At 34.8% G+C, this 22,264-nt stretch overlaps 1 protein-coding gene across 1 annotated transcript in view; it reads left to right on the forward strand.

The window, feature by feature from the left end:
• Positions 1–21,725, forward strand: part of LOC145246791 (matrilin-1-like) — a 40,861-nt gene extending 19,136 nt beyond the window's left edge. Inside the window, exons 4-5 of the mRNA XM_080108588.1 lie at positions 12,925–13,256; positions 21,456–21,725. Coding sequence (XP_079964714.1) covers positions 12,925–13,256; positions 21,456–21,707 — 584 coding nt within the window. The 3' untranslated portion in view covers positions 21,708–21,725. The remainder of the gene's footprint in view (positions 1–12,924; positions 13,257–21,455) is intronic.
• The last annotated feature ends 539 nt before the right edge of the window (positions 21,726–22,264 follow it).

Here is a 22,264-nt window from a genome sequence, read left to right on the forward strand (position 1 = left end):
CACACACACACACACACACACACACACACATATATATCAACACCGAATCAGACTAACTTGCCTCTCTGTAATGGCTAAATGAATACGCCCGTATCAGTGAAAATTATTAATCTTATATAAAGGACCGTCTATATCTAAGTATCATAAAATATAACTACAGTAAGACGAAATTATATATCTACATATATATATACACACACATATATATTCATACATGTAACAAAATTCATACCCATAAACACATGTGAAAAACCATTCGTACACACCACACATGCACCACACACACAATATATATATATATATATATATATATATATATATATATATATATATATATATATATAACAACAAATAGATGTTTCCAACGTGTTTCTATTGTTAAGTGACAAATTTATAATCTTACTCAACAGGGAATATCTGGAAAAGAAACAGAGCCATGCATATCTATACACACGAACATACATACTTACGCGTGCACTATATGCATACATAAACATGGAAATACATATATACATATGCATATACCCTCCTATATATATATATATACTAGCAGAAGTACCCGTCGTTGACTGGGTTCAAAAACAGCCTACAGAAAATGGACTGTGATTGATGAAAGTATAATAGGTTATGAAAAGGAGGGGGTTGTAAAGAGATAGGTTTTGATACTCAAAAATTTTACCTTAAGTAAAATATGATGAAAGTAAAGATAATTTTCGCGAAAATATATTTTTTTATATCTACTTTGTTTCCATTCGTAGCCAAGAGTGAACAACAAAATGATGTTTCCTTACAAAGAGAAAATCTTATATATATAATAATATAAATATACAAGAAATAAATGTTACCATAGCCAATAAAAGTTACTTTTATGGTAGAAAAGTTCATTGGTTTGTATTTTTAAGTAGATTCTAAAAAAAAATTTTTTTTTAATTCACGAACCGGTTTAAAAAAATCAAAATGGCAGCAAGTTTGAAATGGAGAGCCTCATATTCAATTTGAAGGAGGGTTACCTGGGCATTCTGTGTTAACAATTTAAGAGAGTTCCGTCAACATAAGGAATATTTATAAACATATTTTAATGTTTTCCGTTATTTTGTGCTTGAGGAATATTCGATTATGGCATGTGTAGTTTATATAAAAATTCATTTAAGTAGTTATCGCCTCAAATTTCGTTTTAATTTCGGTTCACTGAAATTATTTCAAGTAAAGAGCATTCAAAAAACAAAAAAAACATGAACTGAACTTTTATTGACTATCGTAACATTTATTTCTTGTATATTTATTTTTTCGGGTAGTCGTTTGTTGGCTTTTTTGCTAAACACTCTTACTAAATAATATTGGCGAAATATCGAAAAACAAAGAAACAAAAACAGTTTTGAAAAATAATGAAGCTTTACTTACTTTAGTAAAATAATCCGAAACAGCAAAATGGGATATTAAAAAGTAAACACGTAATTACTTTAGTTTTTGAAAGCAAAGAATCGTATGAATATGAATAAGAAGAAAATGGCGCCCTTTTCAAGCAGAACACTTTCCTTTCAGTTTTACAGTATTGAACGGTGTAGTATTGCGCTGTCGGATTCAGGGTTGTACTATTGTAATTTAAAAAACATGCCGAAAGGGTTGTAATCAACTTAATTCCTTCTAATACACTGACAAAAAAAGCTTAAACAGATATATAAATAAAATAAAAAGGTTATGTAAATGTTTTAAAAAAGACATGTAATCACATGAGTAGGATTTTTCCCTTCTTTTGACACAATAACAAGTAACGTTCTTATTTTTTATTATTTATCTATTTACCTATTTTCGAAAGAGTGCCACGTGCAAGTGGAGAAGGAAAAAAACAGAGTTATGCAAAATTTGTGCCAAGAATCGTCTAAAGTTCCGACTTTTTTTTGGCTTTCACTTTAATAAGAACGTGAATTTATGAGGTGAATTTATTCGACACCATATGATTCAACTAAAAAAAAATAAATAAAAAAATAAAAAATATTTTAAATAAATAAACGTGAATTAAGATTAAAGTTCAGGTGTTATTATGGACCCTCACCCCTTTTAAAAAACCTTGTTAAACTTTGTGACATATTTACATTCTATGGAGGTCAGGTGCGAACGAACATCCAATAATTTTATTATACCATATTTCTTCTAACTGAAACAAAATTATCAAAGTATACTTACACAAATAGATATGAAAAGTCTTTGTTAAAGTTTGTGCTATATTTCCATGGAGTGCAGGCGCGAACGCAGGCCCCACAATTTTATTATATCATCCCTATTTAAGTTGAAACATACTTATCAAAGTATTCTATTCTATTCTATTCATCTATATCAAAAACCCTTGTAAACGTTTTTTTTTTTTTCATTTTTTATTTCCATACTTTGGGGGCCAGAAAGCAGACTCCGCAATTTTTATGAACCACCGTTCTGCCAGATCAAACATACCCATTCCTGATCCTTGATACATCTTCTATCATTATATGTAATCAGTTTTTTAAAATAGTCAACCATATAGAAACCTATTCGTGACCAAACACACACACACACACGTTCAGCTTTATATCATAGATATATATATATATATATATATATATATATATATATATATATATATATATATATATATACTAACACTTACATAAAGTGCAACTGAGTATGCACATCTATACATATTTCCTCTGCACAGATGCATACATAAAATAACATAAACATAAAAAGAAACACAATTAGCAAAACACACGCTAGTATGTTAATAATAACTAATATACGGATATCTAATGTGTTAATAATAACTAATATACAGATATCTAATGTGTTAATAATAACTAATATACAGATATGTAATGTGTTAATAATAACTAATATACAGATAAATAATGTGTTAATGATAACAAATATATAAATATCTAATATGTTAATAATAACTAATATACAGATATCTAATGTGTTAATAATAACTAATATACAGATAACTAATGTGTTAATAATAACTAATATACAGATATCGAGTGTGTTAATAATAACTAATATACAGATATCGAATGTGTTAATAATAACTAATATACAGATATCTAATGTGTTAATAATAACTAATATACAGATATCGAATGTGTTAATAATAACTAATATACAGATATCTAATGTGTTAATAATAACTAATATACAGAAAACTAATGTGTTAATAATAACTAATATACAGATATCTAATGTGTTAATAATAACTAATATACAGATATGTAATGTGTTTATAATAACTAATATACAGATATCGAATGTGTTAATAATAACTAATATACAGATATCTAATGTGTTAATAACAACTAAATACAGATATCGAATGTGTTAATAATAACTAATATACAGATAACTAATGTGTTACTAATAACTAATGTACAGATAACTAATGTGTTAATAATAACTAATATACAGTTAACTAATGTGTTAATAATAACTAATATACAGATATCTAATGTGTTAATAATAACTAATATACAGAAAACTAATGTGTTAATAATAACTAATATACAGATATCTAATGTGTTAATAATAACTAATATACAGATATGTAATGTGTTTATAATAACTAATATACAGATATCTAATATGTTAATAATAACTAATATACAGATATCGAATGTGTTTATAATAACTAATATATAGACATCGAATGTGTTAATAATAACTAATATACAGATATCGAATATGTTAATAATAACTTAATACAGATATCGAATGTGTTAATAATAACTAATATACAGATAACTAATGTGTTAACAATAACTAATATACAGATATCTAATGTGTTTATAATAACTAATATACAGATATCGAATGTGTTAATAATAACTAATATACAGATATCTAATGTGTTAATAATACCTAATATACACATTACATATCTGTATATTAGTTATTATTAACACATTAAATATCTGTATATTAGTTATGATTAACACATTAGTTTTCTGTATATTAGTTATTATTAACACATTAGATATCTGTATATTAGTTATTATTAACACATTACATATCTGTATATCAGTTATAACTAATATACGGATATACATATCTGTATATTAGTTATAACTAATATACGGATAACTAATGTGTTAATAATAACTAATATACAGATAACTAATGTGTTAATAATAACTAATATACAGATAACTAATGTGTTAAAAATAACTAATATACAGATATCTAATGTGTTAATAATAACTAATATACAGATAACTAATGTGCTAATAATAACTAATATACGGATAAAAAATGTGTTAATAATAACTAATATACAGATAACTAATGTGTTAATAATAACTAATATACATATATCTAATGTGTTAATAATAACTAATATACAGACAACTAATTTGTTAATAATAACTAATATACAGATAACTAATTTGTTAATAATAACTAATATACAAATATCACATGTGTTAATAATAACTAATATACGGATAAATAATGTGTTAATAATAACTAATATACAGATATGTAATGTGTTAATAATAACTAATATACATATAACTAATGTGTTAATAATAACTAATATACAGATAACTAATGTGTTAATAATAACTTATATACAGATATCTAATGTGTGAATAATAACTAATATACAGATATCTAATGTGTTAATAATAACTAATATACAAATATCACATGTGTTAATAATAACTAATATACAGATAAATAATGTGTTAATAATAACTAATATACAGATAACTAATGTGTTAATAATAACTAATATACAGATAACTAATGTGTTAATAATAACTAATATACAGATAACTAATGTGTTAATAATAACTAATATACAGATATCTAATGTGTTAATAATAACTAATATACAGATATGTAATGTGTTAATAATAACATATATACAGATAACTAATGTGTTAATAATAACTAATATACACATATCTAATGTGTTAATAATAACTAATATACAGATTACTAATGTGTTAATAATAACTAATATACAGATAAATAATGTGTTAATAATAACTAATATACAGATATGTAATGTGTTTATAATAACTAATATACAGATATGTAATGTGTTAATAATAACTAATATACAGATAACTAATGTGTGACTAATAACTAATATACAGATAACTAATGTGTTAATAATAACTAATATACAGTTAACTAATGTGTTAATAATAACTAATATACAGAAAACTAATGTGTTAATAATAACTAATATACAGAAAACTTATGTGTTAATAATAACTAATATACAGATATCTAATGTGTTAATAATAACTAATATACAGATATCTAATGTGTTAATAATAACTAATATACAGATAACTAATGTGTTAATAATAACTAATATACAGATATCTAATGTGTTAATAATAACTAATATACAGAAAACTAATGTGTTAATAATAACTAATATACAGATATCTAATGTGTTAATAATAACTAATATACAGATATGTAATGTGTTTATAATAACTAATATACAGATATCGAATGTGTTAATAATAACTAATATACAGATATCTAATGTGTTAATAATAACTAATATACAGATATCGAATGTTTTTATAATAACTAATATACAGATAACTAATGTGTTAACAATAACTAATATACAGATATCTAATGTGTTTATAATAACTAATATACAGATATCGAATGTGTTAATAATAACTAATATACAGATATCTTATGTGTTAATAATAACTAATATACAGATATCGAATGTTTTTATAATAACCAATATACAGATAACTAATGTGTTAACAATAACTAATATACAGATATCTAATGTGTTTATAATAACTAATATACAGATATCGAATGTGTTAATAATAACTAATATACAGATATCTAATGTTTTTATAATAACTAATATACAGATATGTAATGTGTTTATAATAACTAATATACAGATATCGAATCTGTTAATAATAACAAATATACAGATATCTAATGTGTTAATAATAACTAAATACAGATATCGAATGTATTAATAATAACTAATATACAGATATCTAATGTTTTTATAATAACTAATATACAGATATGTAATGTGTTTATAATAACTAATATACAGATAAATAATGTGTTAATAATAACTAATATACAGATAACTAATGTGTTAATAATAACTAATATACAGATATCTAATGTGTTAATAATAACTAATATACAGATAAATAATGTGTTAATAATAACTAATATACAGATATCTAATGTGTTAATAATAACTAATATACAGATAAATAATGTGTTAATAATAACTAATATACAGATAACTAATGTGTTAATAATAACTAATATACAGATATCTAATGTGTTAATAATAACTAATATACAGATAAATAATGTGTTAATAATAACTAATATACAGATAACTAATGTGTTAATAATAACTAATATACAGATATCTAATGTGTTAATAATAACTAATATACAGATAAATAATGTGTTAATAATAACTAATATACAGATAACTAATGTGTTAATAATAACTAATATACAGATATCTAATGTGTTAATAATAACTAATATACAGATAAATAATGTGTTAATAATAACTAATATACAGATATCTAATGTGTTAATAATAACTAATATACAGATAAATAATGTGTTAATAATAACTAATATACAGATATCTAATGTGTTAATAATAACTAATATACAGATAAATAATGTGTTAATAATAACTAATATACAGATAAATAATGTGTTAATAATAACTTATATACAGATATCTAATGTGTTAATAATAACTAATATACAGATAAATAATGTGTTAATAATAACTAATATACAGATAAATAATGTGTTAATAATAACTAATATATATAAGATGTACCAGCTCAAATATAACAACAATATTCCATATATGGACGAATGGTGGTCTTGTAGAGGTACAGGTACATACAAGGTATGACATAAAGGCCTACTTCACAAGATTTCCAGCTACAGTATAACTGGAAATGTTTTCTCAATCATTAAATCATTTCTCTCCGATAGGCTCATAAGAGTAGTGGTAGATGGACAAAAATCGGAGGCCTGCAATATAAATGCTTGAGTGCCTCAGGGGTCAATCCTGGGCCCAACTCTCTTCCTGATCTACATCAATGGCCTCCCTAAACACATACTTAAATCATTCGTTGACATCTATGCTGATGACACGACCATCTACTGCAACACATCAAAGGCTGTAAATGACAAAGTTCTCTCTGATTCTCTCTCCTCTGATCTCGAGCGCGTGGTTCAGTGGGGGAAAATGTGGCTGGTTACCTTTAATGCATCCAAAACCAAACTCCTATCCTTACATCATCAACGCTCTGATTCCCATCTGGCATCAATTGTGATGGATGGCTCTCGTCTGGGTGAGGCCCTGTGTTTTGACAAGCTTCTGGGTTTGATCTTTACTCCTGATCTGAAATGGAACACGTACATCAAGTCTGTTGCCAAGGTCGCTGGAAAGATGATGGGATCCTTCTACCGCTCCAGAAGATATCTCACTACTGATGCAATTCTCTATCTATATAAAAGCCAAGTACGTCCAAGGATGGAATACGGTTGCCATATCTGGGCAGGAGCTGCTAAAAACAGCCTATCCTGCCTTGACAGAGTACAAAATAGACTTCGTGGCTTAGTGGGGGATGCCCTTTTCTCTACCCTGCAACCTCTCTCCCACAGAAGAGACGTTGGGAGCCTGTCCTTGTTTTATCGTTATTTCCATGGCAGGTGCTCGTCTGAACTTCAATCTCTGGTCCCCCCTCGCCAATCTTTCACAAAAAACACCCGTCTAGCTGAATCCACTATCAAAAATTACCCTCACTCTATATCTGTGCTTAAATCAAAACGCGGATTCCATGAACAAAGCTTCTTTCTTAGAACTGCACGCCTGTGGAACTCTGTTCCGTCTGCCTGCTTCCCACCGGAGTACAACTTGGATGTCTTCAAGTCCAATGTTAACAAATTCCTAATGAACCGCCCCCTTAAGTAAACACTTCGTCAAATCTCCACACTAACGTAATGTACTTGCAATAACCCTTATCCCTGAGTGGCTTCCGGGCCTTGATAAATGGTGATCACTGTGTAAAAAAAAAAAAAAAAAAGGATACTTTCAGGCGTAAGCAACTTTCTAGCACGTCTTGGCAATGCTCTCGATGTATCTGTTCAAACTCATGTTTCTTGTGAATGTTAAGCCAAGGAATTTTAACGAAGTACTTTCAGGTAATGTATCTTTAACCTAGCTATTCGTAGTTGAGAAGATCATTTACGGATATTAGGAATAATAAAGGTGCAATGATCGACCCCTCAGGTACACCTGCATTTATATCATAATGTTGAGACGTACAGCCATCGAGGACAATCTGGATTCTTCTCTTATTTAAGAAGGATGTGATTATGTCAAGTATTCGTCCATAGGATCTGATTTTCATGAGAAGACCATCATGCCATACCCTATCAAACGCCTTAGATATATCTAGGGCTACTGTCCTCCCCTCTCTTGCCTTATCCAGTGCTTGGTATGTATGTTCAGAGATTACAGTTAGAATATCTGCAGTAGAACGGGCTTGCCTATATCCATATTGATAGTCGAACAGAAGTTTAACAACTATAAGGTAGAGCTTAATTAATTATGAATGCAAATATTTTGGCAAAAAGAGGGAGGAGGCTTATCGGTCAGTTTTTTCGCCAGAATTCTTGTAAACTGGTACCACAAAAGTCTGGAAAGCAAGTAAACTGGTACCACAAAAGCAGTTTTCCAGCAGTCTGGAAAGCAAGATTCGTTAAGGAATTTGTTGAAGAGTTTGGAGAGAACTGAAGCAACATCAGCGGAGCATTTTTTAAATAGTACAGCTAGGATGAGATCAGGTCCATATGCTTTTGAGATGTCTAGGTTTTTTATGATATCATGTACTTGAGAAGGGGTGATTTTACGATCATCTAGTGTGATTTCTGTCCACAAAGGAAAATCAGGAAGAGAGTGGTTTGCTGGGTCCAAAGTAGAGTTTGAGGCAAACTAATGGGCAAACATGTTAGCTTTCTCGGTTGCCGTGCAAACAATCTCATGATTGTTGGATAGTGGGGAATTGTTGATTGCCATTATTTACTACACTGTTGTAGATTTTCCAGAAATCGCGAGTTCCTAATTTCTGCGCTTCATGGCGTTTTCTGGTTGTTTCGGTTCTTTCTTACAATTACTTCTACTTCTATAAACTTTTATCTGTTTGTACTGGATTTATGCCGGATAAATCTACGGTATGCATATTGCCTCTGAGAAATGGCAGTTGCACAAGTAGAAGTAAACCATTGGGAAGAGTGGTGTTGGCTATAGAACGTCCGTGTGGGAACAAGTGCTTTAATTGCTGCTTTGAACCATTCAGTGGTTTCATTTGCGTACTGTTTTGCAGGAAGAGAAAAGATATTTCCCCATGGGGCATCTCTGATATTATCTCTAATGGCATCCCAGTCAGTATTATTGTAGTACTTTGTCGTTTTGAGCATTGGATCTTCAAGTGATGTATGTCATTATCACAGCATGATCAGCATTCCCAAGTGGACAATGGGCATTTGTTACACAAACCTCTCGACAGAGGCAACCTTTCTAGGGCAATTGCTCTTGACATATCAAAGACCTTTGATAAGGTATGGTATATAGGTTTGCTTCACAAGATCTCCAGCTATGGTATAGCTGAAAATGTCTTCTCAATTATTAAATCATTTCTCTCTGATAGGTTCATAAAAGTAGTAGTTGATGGGCAAAAATCAGAAGCTCACAATATTAATGCTGGAGTCCCTCAGGGGTTCATCCTGGGCCCAACTCTTTTCCTGATCTACATTAATGATCTTCCAAATCACATCCTTACATCATTTATAGACATTTTTGCTGATGAAACTACCATCTATGGTAGCACATCTAAGACAGTAAACGACCAAGTTCTCTTCAGTTCTCTCTCCTCTGATCTTGATCACATTGTACAATGGGGAAAGGAGTGGCTGGTTACATTTAATGCATTTAAAACCAAGCTTCTATCTTTACATCATCAACGTTCTGATCCTCATCTGGCATCAATTGAAATGAATCGCTCTCGTCTTGGGGGGGCCTCAAGTTTTGACAAGCTTTTGGGCTTGACCTTTACTCCTGATCTTAAATGGAATACGTACATCAAATCTGTTGCCAAGTCCGCTGGAAAAATGGTCGGATTCTTCTATCGATCCAGTAGATATCTCACTGCTGATGCAATTCTCTATCTATATTAGAGCCAGGTACGTCCAAGGATGAAATACTGTTGCCTCATCTGGTCAGGAGCTGGTAGAAAGGACTTGTCCTGCCTTGATAGAGCTCAAAATATACTTTGTGGCCTCGTAGGAGATGTCCTTTTCTCTTCGCTGCAACCTCTTTCTCACAGGAGAGATGTTGCGAGTTTGTCTCTGCTTTATCGTTATTTTCATGGAAAGTGTTCGACTGAGCTTCAATCTATGGTCCCCCCTCGCTAAACTTTCACAAGAAACACTCGTCTAGCTGAAAACACTATCAATAATTCCTCCCACTCTTTATCTGTGCCTAAACCTAGACGTAGATTCCCTGATCAAAGCTTTTTTCTTAGAACTACACGCCTGTGGAATTGTCTTCCGTTTTCCTGCTTTCCAGCTGTCTATAATATGGTTGTCTTCAAGTTCAACATGAACAAGTTTCTGATGAGCCGTTCCACTTAAGTTAACAAATTTACCGAACTTCCATTACTATCGATTACTATATTGTCCTTTTGACTACTATACACCCTTTAACCCTTATACTTGAGTGGCCTCTCAGCCTTGATAAGTGGTGACACCTATGTAAAAAAACAAAAAAAAATAAAACAACCTAAGAAACTGTTGTCAGAAAGGCTTAACCACTATTAATTAAAGCATGTGTGATATGTGTTGAACATTTCCTCATTTCTGACCGATTGATAATGGCATATGCTTAATTGGGATTAATTGGACTTGGGGATTAACATATATTATGTCGTAGTTTTCTTTCATAAATGGTTTATGTCATAGTTAAGGTTGCATGTAACATTTAAAAAATTAGTAATTTTAATTCTTACTGTTATCTCGAGTCCCAGGATTTTCATAATTTCGTGTATGATTTTTTTTTAGTTCTTTTGAGTTAATAGTATTTCTAATTATAACTAGTCTGTCGTTCTTATACAATTATATGTCCTGAACGTTAATCACACACACACACACACACACACACACACACACACACACACACACACATATATATATACATAATTATATACACACATATACACATGTATGCACACACACACACACACACACACATATAAACTATCTCAATCGCTTTATTGCAGATTAGTAAAATATGAATATTTCACTAAAAATATGCCATAAAAAATGAAAATTGTATCATCAAATGACTGTTTCAAGGTTTTTCCCAAAGTTTTATTCAAATCCATGCGATATTCACAAAGTTATGACATTTTATTTATTATCAAGTAATTTATGCTGTCCATCGCTTTATTGCGGGTCTTTTAAAATGCCAAAAAAGGGTCAATTAACGGTTATCGAAAAGAAAAGGATTGTTGCTGAACTCGCAGAAGGATTGTTCATCAAATATTTAGCTATGGAGCTGAAAAGGGATCCAAGAACTTTGGCTTCATTTGTGAACAACCCCAACACCAAATCTAGAAAGGATAAGGGCACCAACAAAGCCATTTTACACCGTGATATTCGGAAAATTTGTAGGAAAGTCAACCGAAACCCAAACAACACCAGTGCTTCCATTTTTGCAAGAGCTGGAATCGCTCCAAGATTCAAACAGGCCTGATGTAATGTGTTGAATGAGATGGCAAGGAACATCAAAACTATTCCAAGGCCTCCATTAAGCAAATAGCAAAGGGAAAAAACGAAAGACTTTGGCACAAAATTACATGAAAATGGATTTCCAACGTGTCCTATTTACACATGAGACCCGTGCTACTCTTGACGGTCCGGATGGATGGGCCGAAGTTTGGAACTTGAACAGAACTCCAACCCCTTACAGAGTTCATCACCAACGAAGAGATGGGGTCATCATGTTTTGGGCGGAAATCATTAGCGATAAGCTGGTTAGACCTTTCCAAGTTCCAGAGGGTGTAACACTCACCAGCAATGCATACAGGGCCTTTTTGGATAAACATTTGTCATCATGGCTAAATGACCTACTATTGTCACGTCGCTCTCAGGTGATTTTTATGCATGACAATGCACCATCCCATTTTGTTAGGGCGACTGCAGCCTTCCCTGAATCTATAGGCTTCTTTGGAGAAACTCTCATGACCTGACCACCGTATTCTCCAGACCTTAACCCCATTGAATATCTCTGGTCAATATTAAAAAGAGGAGCTTATGAGAGAGGAGAGCAATTTACTTCAAAGGATGCCTTGTGGAGAACATAGTTGATATTGCTAAAACCATAACTCCTTTTTGAGATCAAACAATTGACTTCCCCAGAGGATAAAAGGTTGTTTTAAGTTATTTAAAAAATGGTGGATATGTCGATAAATAATTCATTTATTTGAGGCTTAGCACCTAGGATGTGCTTTTTCTCATTATGCTTTGACAAAAAATATAATAAAAAATAAAGTTTGCATGATAAGACATTATATTTTTGCCCTAAAACAATATTTTAAGAGACCTGCAATAAAGCAATGGACAGTGAAAATTCCGTGAGAAAGAATAAAATGTTATAACCTCGTGAATATTGCATGAATTTGAATAAAATTTTGGGAAATAACTAAATCGTTTGATGATAAAAGAGCTAAATCGAAGTTCAGATTAAGAGAGGAAAATCATGTTATAAGAATTACAGCGATGGAAAGTGAGAAAATATAATTCAATCAAATCGAAACAACATTAAATTTTTTCATTCTTTTTCAGTGTGCGGTGATTATCCTATTGATATATTTTTCTTATTGGACGCTTCTCTGAGCGTCTTCGCTTGGAACTTTCGTAAGGAGCTAGCCTTTGTCCACAAATTTGTTGAAAACTCTGAGCTTGGAGAGGATAATCTTCGAGTGGGCGTAGCAGTGTACAGCACCAGCGTTTACGAAGAGTTCAACCTAAACACGTACTACAATAAATCGGCAATGTTTAAGCATCTTGACAAAATCAAATACAACTGGGGTCTTACACATACTTGGAATGCTTTGGACTTTGCAAGAACAAAAGCTTTTAAAGCAGAAAATGGCGGACGTCTCAATGAAACACAGGTGCGTTGAGTCATTTATATTTTCTATTAACAGGGGTACTCGGTGTTACCTGGGAGCAAAAATAATAAAACAAGTAAGTTACGAATGTATGTGACATAAAATCTCTCCCCATCTCTGAAAACTGTTTCAATATAGTTTCATAATAGGGAAACAATTGCCAGAGTGTGTGTGTGTGAAAGGGAGAGAGAGAGAGAGAGAGAGAGAGAGAGAGAGAGGCGAAAAGAAGAAAAATAGTAAACCTAACCGCCGATTATTTGACTTACTTTCTGTATTGTTTTCGAAATAACTACTAGTAAGAGTGAAAAATTGTATTTGCGAATAAAATTACAGTATTTTTCTTACCATAACCAAATCGAGGTCATACTAGCAATATTAGTTATGGAAATCGGTGTTGAAGAGGTTTCTCTATAATTGTTAAAATAAAGAGGGATTAAATATTACCATCCATTTACTATTACTGTTCAAATAAAGACTGAAGATCATTTTCTAATGATTCAGCTTTTTTTGACTTGGATATGTTTGTATTCGTTTTAACTATATTTTGTGAGTCATCAGCAAATCCACCCATCTCAGACACAATTTTATCATGGAAGTCTTATATAAAAATCAAGAATAATAAAGATTCAAGAATGTTATGTTGTTTGGGTGTACGGCTATCAAACGACAACTTGAGTCTTTCTTTTGTCTAGGAAGGATCTAATTATATTAAATATTCGTATTAATTTTCATGAGTAGATCTTCACGCCAGATCTTGTCAAAAGCTTTAGATATATCAAACCCCACTGCCCTAGCCTTGCTTGCTTAGTCTAGTGTGTGATATATGCGTTCAGAGATGATAATTGAAAAATTCATAGTATTAGAGACTTGAATAAATACTGTGGGTAAGAAAGAAATTTAGCATTAACAGGGTGGCACACCATTGCTAGATGGATAAATAATTCAACGATTTTAACAAAGAGTGAAAGGAGACTGATAATTTGGAGAATCAGTTCTTTCACCAAAATTCTTGAACATTGGTGCTACAAAAACAATTTTCCAACCATCAATGGAGCAAGATTCGGTTAGGCATTTATTGTAGAATTCGGAGAGGACAGAGACAAACTCAACACAGCATTTTTCTCTGCTTTAGGGGTGCAATATTTTTATGATATGCCTGATTTGGGAAGAGATGATAATCAGGTCATCAAGTGTGTCTTTAGTATATTTGGGAAGGAATGAATTGTGGAGGCCAAAGTAGAATTCAAGGCGAACCACCAGACTTATAATTAACCGTGCAAACGACATCATCGTTATTGGATAATAGAGGAATTGTTAATTTCCTGTTGTTGACTCCAAAATTTTCCAGAAATTGTAGGTTCTTAATTCCTGTTTTCATCCATTAGCTGTGGCTATTGCAGCCTTACACTGATTTTATGATGCTATAAATTTCTGTCTATTTGTACTTCACATATGCTGGTTGAATTGATGGTTTTACTTTTTCTTTGTAAAGTAATTATTAGTGAATTATAAGTAATTATTAGTGAATTATAAGTAATTACTAGTGAATTATAAGTAATTATTAGTGAATTGGGCAAAGTAGTTGTTTGTATCAGCACACTCACACAACTAGATTAGTTGAGTCTTCATCTTTTAGATTGTAGCCTCAAAAACGCCCACTAGAGATTAGTGCACGATCCCTTTTTCATGCACAACATCATATAGTTACATCGATATTATACAACAGTTGATAGAACAGTTGCTCTTGGTGCTACCTAAGAGTAAGCGCTCCTGTACTACCAATCGAAAATAGCAGCCAGACAAGCTGTCTACCTATATCCTTAACCTGTCAGAACAATAGTGGCCCAAACTAGTTATGTGTGAATAAATGAAAATAAATATTCTTTAAGTTGCCTCGATAGAGGCAAAGAGAGATGGCGTTTATTGTCCTCGCCAAGATACAATGTCAATCACTAGGTATCTTAAAGGTGTTCGTCTAATGGTACCTTTGTACCTTGCTAATAGATAAAGAAGTAGTGCCAAGCAAAAGGCAGGACATAGTTACTCTTTACTACTTTAAGCAATTTAGTTGTGCAAACTGGATATTTTGTTCGGGTACGTATTTTTGCATCTCCGCGTGATACATGATAAGTATTAAATTATTACTTAATATAAGTTTTCATGTTTCCTGAAAAATGAAGATAGATTTACCTGAGAAAATTTAAAGCAGTGTAGCATACCTATTATCTTTTATTTCTCATTATTTTGGGCGCATCTCATTCATCAAAAGTCTAGGGTTATAATCAGGATTCGGTTCTGGAGTTCGGGAAGGAGTGAGTCACTCTCTCAACAAAAACACGTTTCTGCCCTCTTCTTTTCCAATCGACCACACCTGGCCGCTCGCCACCAATGTCACACCGCACAATCCGAACGTCAGCAATACAAAATTCTTTTCAAGAGAAGATCTTCACGACTCTTTTTTCTCTGCTGTTATATCCTCCTATCTAGAAAAAAAAGGAAGAGACAGGAAAAAAAATAGCTTCTCCCATGATGCTCTGCCTTCCCAAGATGCCCTTCGTGTATACGAATGCGCTGGCTATCTTTTCCTTCTTCTTTCCCAAAGAGCGATACAGATATGCTTTTTTTTTTCTTTTTTCTTTTCTAACCATATACCCCACACGCCCACCTGATCTTTGAGATCAATAAGACACTTTATAATCCTTCATCCAAGCAGGCCTCCTCCTCTCATGTTGAGGCCTCTGGATGACAACTTCTTGGGGGTTGACATTTTCAGGTTCACTACAGACATTCTCGTCCAGTTGTAAAGAATCACAATGTGAGGCTAAGTCGAATTGGGGTGCATCGTTAGCTTCTTGGTGGATATCGACTTCCTCCTCTTCACTGCCATCACTGCACACCGTCAGGGTTACATGACGCAGGTCTAGGATATGCCGGGGAACGCCATTCACCATTACGTTATTCTTTGACTGCGTTCCCGTTACAACCTCCCTCCCCAAGCGAGTGGTATATTTTGCATAGGGGGCTGTACCCACACCTTCTCACCCACTCTAATGGTGGCTTCTTCACCCTCAATTCCTACCGTTTTGTTGCACAGATGCCGCCACTTATATGCAAAAATGGCTCTATGAGGCACAGTTGTCTCATCTTGTCTGGTTTTCGGTGAGATATTGTACCAAAACACCGCCTCCATGGGTGAAATGTTGCTTTTTTCTGCAGCAGCCTTGATGGTGCGATGATTCCTCTCCACGATCCCATTGCCACTCGGCTGATACGCTGCCCTAAAAAATTGCCTTACTCCCCACCTATCACACACCTCTTTAAAGGCTTCTGATCGGAAAGCGGGGCCATTATGCATTAACAGTTCCTCAACCGGCCCTCTTTCCAAAAATATTTCTTTGATGACCCTTCTGATCGGCCATGCAGCTTCTGCCTTGATCTCTCTCCATATGGCAAACTTCCTCGGTCCACAGTCGACTATCGACAAATACAGCTTATGGCGATAATGGGTCACATCAATGGCCAATCGCTTCCAGTCCTCTGCAATGTGTAACTCTCCTGTTTCATGTCTGGATGGTTCGGGGTCTATCGATTGGCACTCCATACAGTGCTCCACTACCTCCCTGACCTCCTTCTTGGTGGTTTCCGGATAAACATCTCTTGCCAGGAATAATGTCCGTTCTTGACCAAAGTGGTGCATTTCATGTAACTTTTTAACTTCCTCTCCTGCACAGCATACTGAGGAAACCTCCTTTCTCTCTTGCAGCCAGGCCTTCTTTACCCGTGTCATTGAATCCGCCTTGTTCTTTTCTGATGGGATCAGCACTACAGATACCTTCAACTGGAATTCCGCTATCAAATCTGCAAGTGCTCCAAGCCTGTGCTTGATCAGCATTTCTGCTGCAACTCTGGTCCTAACTCTCTTATCGCCAATCACTGCTGACCTGATTCATGAAACTACCATTGCCAAATCGGATTTGATTTCAATCGTTTTCAATCCCCACTTCAGGGCCAGATTGATTCCTTTCATAGCGGCCTCCAGTTTGGCTCCGTTGATATGGGAATAGTCGTTTTTCTTCCTTAACCATGCCACATCTTCCACAGTTACGCCTCCCATCTCTAATATGATGCCCAATGCCAGACTGCTGGCATCACACCAAATCACTCCCGCGTCTCCGCCACTGACGTACCATACTCCCTTTACTGGGTCTTCTTTCATCACTCTTGCGATGATTTCCTGTAGCATGTTTGTGACCTCCTTCATCACACGGCCCTCCCAGCCATCAGTGCCCGTTTGTTGTTTAATAAAGCTGCATGCTATCCTGAGCCAGCTGGCGATTGGATAGTGTCTCACCAGTCTCCTGCAGACCGAGAAGAGTTCTCATTTTGTCAGGTCGGTTCCGATTTCAGGTATTGCATTCCATCGTCTAAAGACAAGGCATCCTTTGCCATCTCGGCATAATTTCAACCCCAACGCCACTCCTCCATCCAGGGACTCTGCCGGTTTTGCAGTCAACCCATACCTCGCGACATGGCCTCTCACTTTCTCCGCTGTCACCTCTGTTTCCACCACGAGAATGTCGTCAATGTATGAACTAGTGGCCTTGTCCACTGTACAGTCTTTACTCAGCACCGTCTTCAGCATGGCAGTCATAATTTTGGGGTCTGAGCTCAGCCCAAAGCCTAACCTCGTCAGGCAATACAACTCCCCTTGTACCGGACCAATTGATGTTTCCAGAGTTTTTCATCTACATGGATCTGGAGATAAGCCGACTTCAGGTCGACAGTGACCTGCTTCATTCTCCTCCACTTTCTCATCACTTCTTCGCATACATCAATCCCCTTTCTTTATTTTATTTTACTTTTGTTAGTTTGAAGAGATCAAGGGGCTCCTTCCTGGGACTAACACTTGATTCTATTATAATTTAAATTTATATCCGAGGGCTCTTTTAAGAATAGAAACTGTTCCCTTTATGATTGCTATCTGTATTTCCTTACAGCTTGGTTTTCCAGGGATTGCTTCTAAGTATTTTTGAAGGTTCTTTTTTATTAGGCCAGTTGCTCCTGTCACAACTGGTATGATGTTTATTTCTTTCAGAGACCATGTTGCTTTTAGATCATTTTTAAGGTCCTGATATTTTGTTATCTTTTCCCATTCTGCTCTATTAAGACCAAAGTCGTTTGGAACTGTGACATCGATAATGAGTGCAGTCCTTTCGGGCTTGTCCCATATTACTATATCTGGCTTGATGGCCTTGCCTTCTATGTATCTGCCTGCCTGTATGTCTTTGTCGTAGAACACTGTCACTTTTCCATTTGATGTTATCGGTGGTGGTTCATGTTCCCAGATGTTCGATGACCTATCTAGTTGCATCTCTCCACAGATCTTTCAATGTAAGTATCTACATACTTTGTTATGGCGAGCAGTGTAATGACCATCGGCTAGAAGGATCTTGCATCCAGACATTAGGTGGCTTGGACTTTCAACAGCTGAGTGACAGAATCTGCATTGGTCGGTTTTTTGCAGCCCAGCCATTTTCTTAAATCCATTTGTGAGTAATCCTTGATCTTGTGCAGCTATAATTAATCGTTCTTCATCAAATGGAAATTTGTCACTTTTAAGCCATTGTAGTGAGGCCTCCTTGTCAATGTAGCTCTGGTTCAGTTCTTCCATGAACCTGCTGCTCTCTTATGTTGTTGCCATCCTTCCAGTGTGGCAGGCTACGTATCTGTTTAATTCTCTGAAATCCAGTACAGGTCTAACTTTATTCTTTGTGGGTTGAACAACCGCCAGTAATAGTAGCACTCCTTTTTCTTCCCCTGTCCACGGTTTCAGAATTCCCTCCTCTATCCACTTCTCCACTTCTTCCTCGAATTCTTTTCTTATTTCTCCTCGCAGTGTTTTCTCGTAGCAGCTTACTTTGTTTCGTAGTTCCTGAGGCCGGAGATCCATTTCCATTCCACCGTCCACCTCTCACCATCGAACCTCGCCAGGAACTCCTCGTCCTCAATGCAGCAAGCCTCTGGTTTTTGTGTTCTGATATTTCTATCACCTTCCACTTCTGCCATTCCTACTGCGCTGAGGCGTCCAAAAGTTACTTGGCCCCCTCTCAACGTAGCGCCCCCAGTTGGTTGATTGCACTTACACCTAAAACCACATCAACATCACCAACCAGATGATCCAACACCAGGGCTTGTAGTCCAATAGGCACACCTTGCACCAGTACTTCTGCTGTTGTCTCTCCCAGGTATTTCACCTCCCTGCCATCCACAGTCTTAATACTCCTGGTTCCGCTCCATGATCTAGCAACATTCTTCGTTACCAACGTCGTGGTGCAGCCTGAGTCAACAAGGGCTATGGCTCTCTTCCCATTGACCACTACCAGTAACTGAGGCAACGTTTCGTTGTGCGCCATTTCCACATAGAAGGGGGAACCACTGGTGCAATGGTTCCCCTTCACTCGTTTCCCTGGTCCCATGCAGCAACGCAATAGTGGCTAATGTGCCCCACTCGTCCACATCGGTAGCAGATGACCCCCGGTCTTGGCTCTTTGCAGTCCTTGAGCAAGTCGCCTCATCATTCAAGTGGGGCCTCATGCACTTATTTCCACTCACAACTGCAGCCACGATTGGGCCCTTGACATTCTTGACTAGGACTCTGGCGTGGACCAGGAGATCGTCCACTTCCATCATATTGATCTCAGTGATCTCTGCATGTTCGCAGAGATTTCTTCTGGGAAGCCATTCACTAGGTATAGCTTTACCGTCATCTCCAGACTCCTCCCCACGTAACCAGCTAATCCTGCCAGTCTTCTGATCTCTGCAGCAAAGACATCAACAGATTCGCCGGTCCATCTCAAACTTGCAAGCTTGCTGAGTGCTTCAAATGGACTCTCAGCAAAAGCCAATTTCAGTCTTTGCACCACTGAGGCAAGATCTCCATCTTCATCGCGCATCTGCTGCTTCCCCTTCTAAGTAGAGCGGCAGCAGGGTGACCACGGCTTCATATTTTTGCAACCTTGCCACCATCTTTAATTTTTCCAGCCATTTAATTAGGTCACCCTCCCCAGTGAAGAGTCTCAACATCTGAGTTGAGAGTCTCCAGTCAGCCATGTTAACCTGCTTGACTTGCCGAAATAGCTTCTAGGGTTATAATCAAGATTCGGTTCTGGGGTTCAGGAAGGAGTGAGTCACTCTCTCGACAACAGCACGTTTCTGCCCTCTTCTTTTCCAATCGACCACACCTGGCCTCTCGCCACCAATGTTACACCGCACAACCACCAAACGTCAGCAATACAAAATTCTTTTCAAGAGAAGATCTTCACGACTCTTTTTTCTCTGCTGTTATATCTTCCTATCTAGAAAAAAAAGGAAGAGACAGGAAAAAAATAGCTTCTCCCATCATGCTCTGCCTTCCCAAGATGCCCTTCGCGTATACAAATGCGCTGGCCATCCTTTTCTTCTTCTTTCCCAAAGAGCGATACAGATACGCCTGGTACGTTTCTTTCTTTTTTTTTTTCTTCTTTTCTAACCATAAAAAGAAATACCTGATGCATTTAAAATCTTTTGTGGTTTCCTAAAAAACATGTATTGTAACAGAAAATAAAATCTCCAGATTGTAAAGTGCAGAGAAAACTCATCATGTTCTCCACAAACAGATATTTTTGACTTAATTAAAAGCCAGTAAAAAAATAAAAATAATAAATATCAGAACACGAAAATAGAATCAAATTTGAAAATGCTTATCATACAAACAGATATTTTTACTTATGAGCTCATTGGCAAGAATTTCAGTTACTTATCTTTGACATGCCTATCTCTCCCCTTCTTACTTATCCTTCTCTCTTTTCTCCCACACACACTCTCTCTCTCTCTCTCTCTCTCTAACACACTTTGAAAATGCAACAGAAGTTTTCTAAGCAAATTTATAATTCTGAGAATATTTTTCTAAGTAAATTTCTAATTCTGAGAAATGTTTTACAATTAAATTGTTTCTTGTTTTTCTATTAAATGCGCCAAGCTCAGCAAAACTCATCTTTGTCTTCTTTGATGCAGATATTTTGTTATTTGTTTTCATCGTCGATTTCTTATTTTCTGTTCGGGTGATGGCGCTCTACTCCTCTGCAGTCATGCCAATTGCAGCGACTGTACCCTAACCTCTGTAATACTCGTACAACCACCTTTCACAGTTTTCACTGTTTTCAGGTCCTTCTCGTGATGGCTGATGGAGGCTCGAATAGCGAATATAAGACAACAAAAGCTGCGGATTTACTTAGCCAAAACAAGCACATCCAAGTGTACACGTTAGGTATTGGTTCCAGAATCGATCTTCAGGAACTTCACACGATCGCAAGCAGACGTGAAAACATTATCATCTCTGAGGATGGCTTTGATGGACTCCAAGGTATCGAAGAAAAAGTCCGACAAACCATTTGTCCTGAAAATAGGCATCAATAAAATTCAGTTTTATCAATTGTTCACTGTTCATCAAATGTGGTACAAATTCTTATAGAGCAATATTCCGAATTCCTACTCTACTGCAGCTTTCATGTTTGTAAATCAAAACGAGGTATAATTTTGAACAAGTACATAAGTCCGATCATCATATTTAAGTGCATAGATCGGTATTATTTAACAAACAATACCAATGTTCTATATAAAAGTGGGCCAGATCTGTTTTCGACATGGAATGTTTTTGAACTCCTATGTTGTTACCATCCATTTTGATTTATGAATAACAGGTTAAAAGCCAGTGTAAACAGATCGAATTGAAAATTATCAGTTTAAAATAATATTCTTAGTTGATAGTTAGAAACATACATGCACGAAATCTCAATTAGTTAAAACTATTTGCGTTTTTAATAAAATTCATATCACTTCAAGAACTACTGATAGAGGAGGGTGTCAAAAGTATAAAACTTACCAAGTAGCAAAACACTGAAGCCCCAATTTAGAGAATGTTGGTTCACTTTTCGTTAAATTTGCTTGAAATTTGTTCAACACAAAAATATGTG

Source organism: Euprymna scolopes, chromosome 24, assembly GCF_053919585.1.
Source record: "Euprymna scolopes isolate OS-2025 chromosome 24, ASM5391958v1, whole genome shotgun sequence".
In the NCBI taxonomy this organism is placed as follows: domain Eukaryota; kingdom Metazoa; phylum Mollusca; class Cephalopoda; order Sepiida; family Sepiolidae; genus Euprymna; species Euprymna scolopes.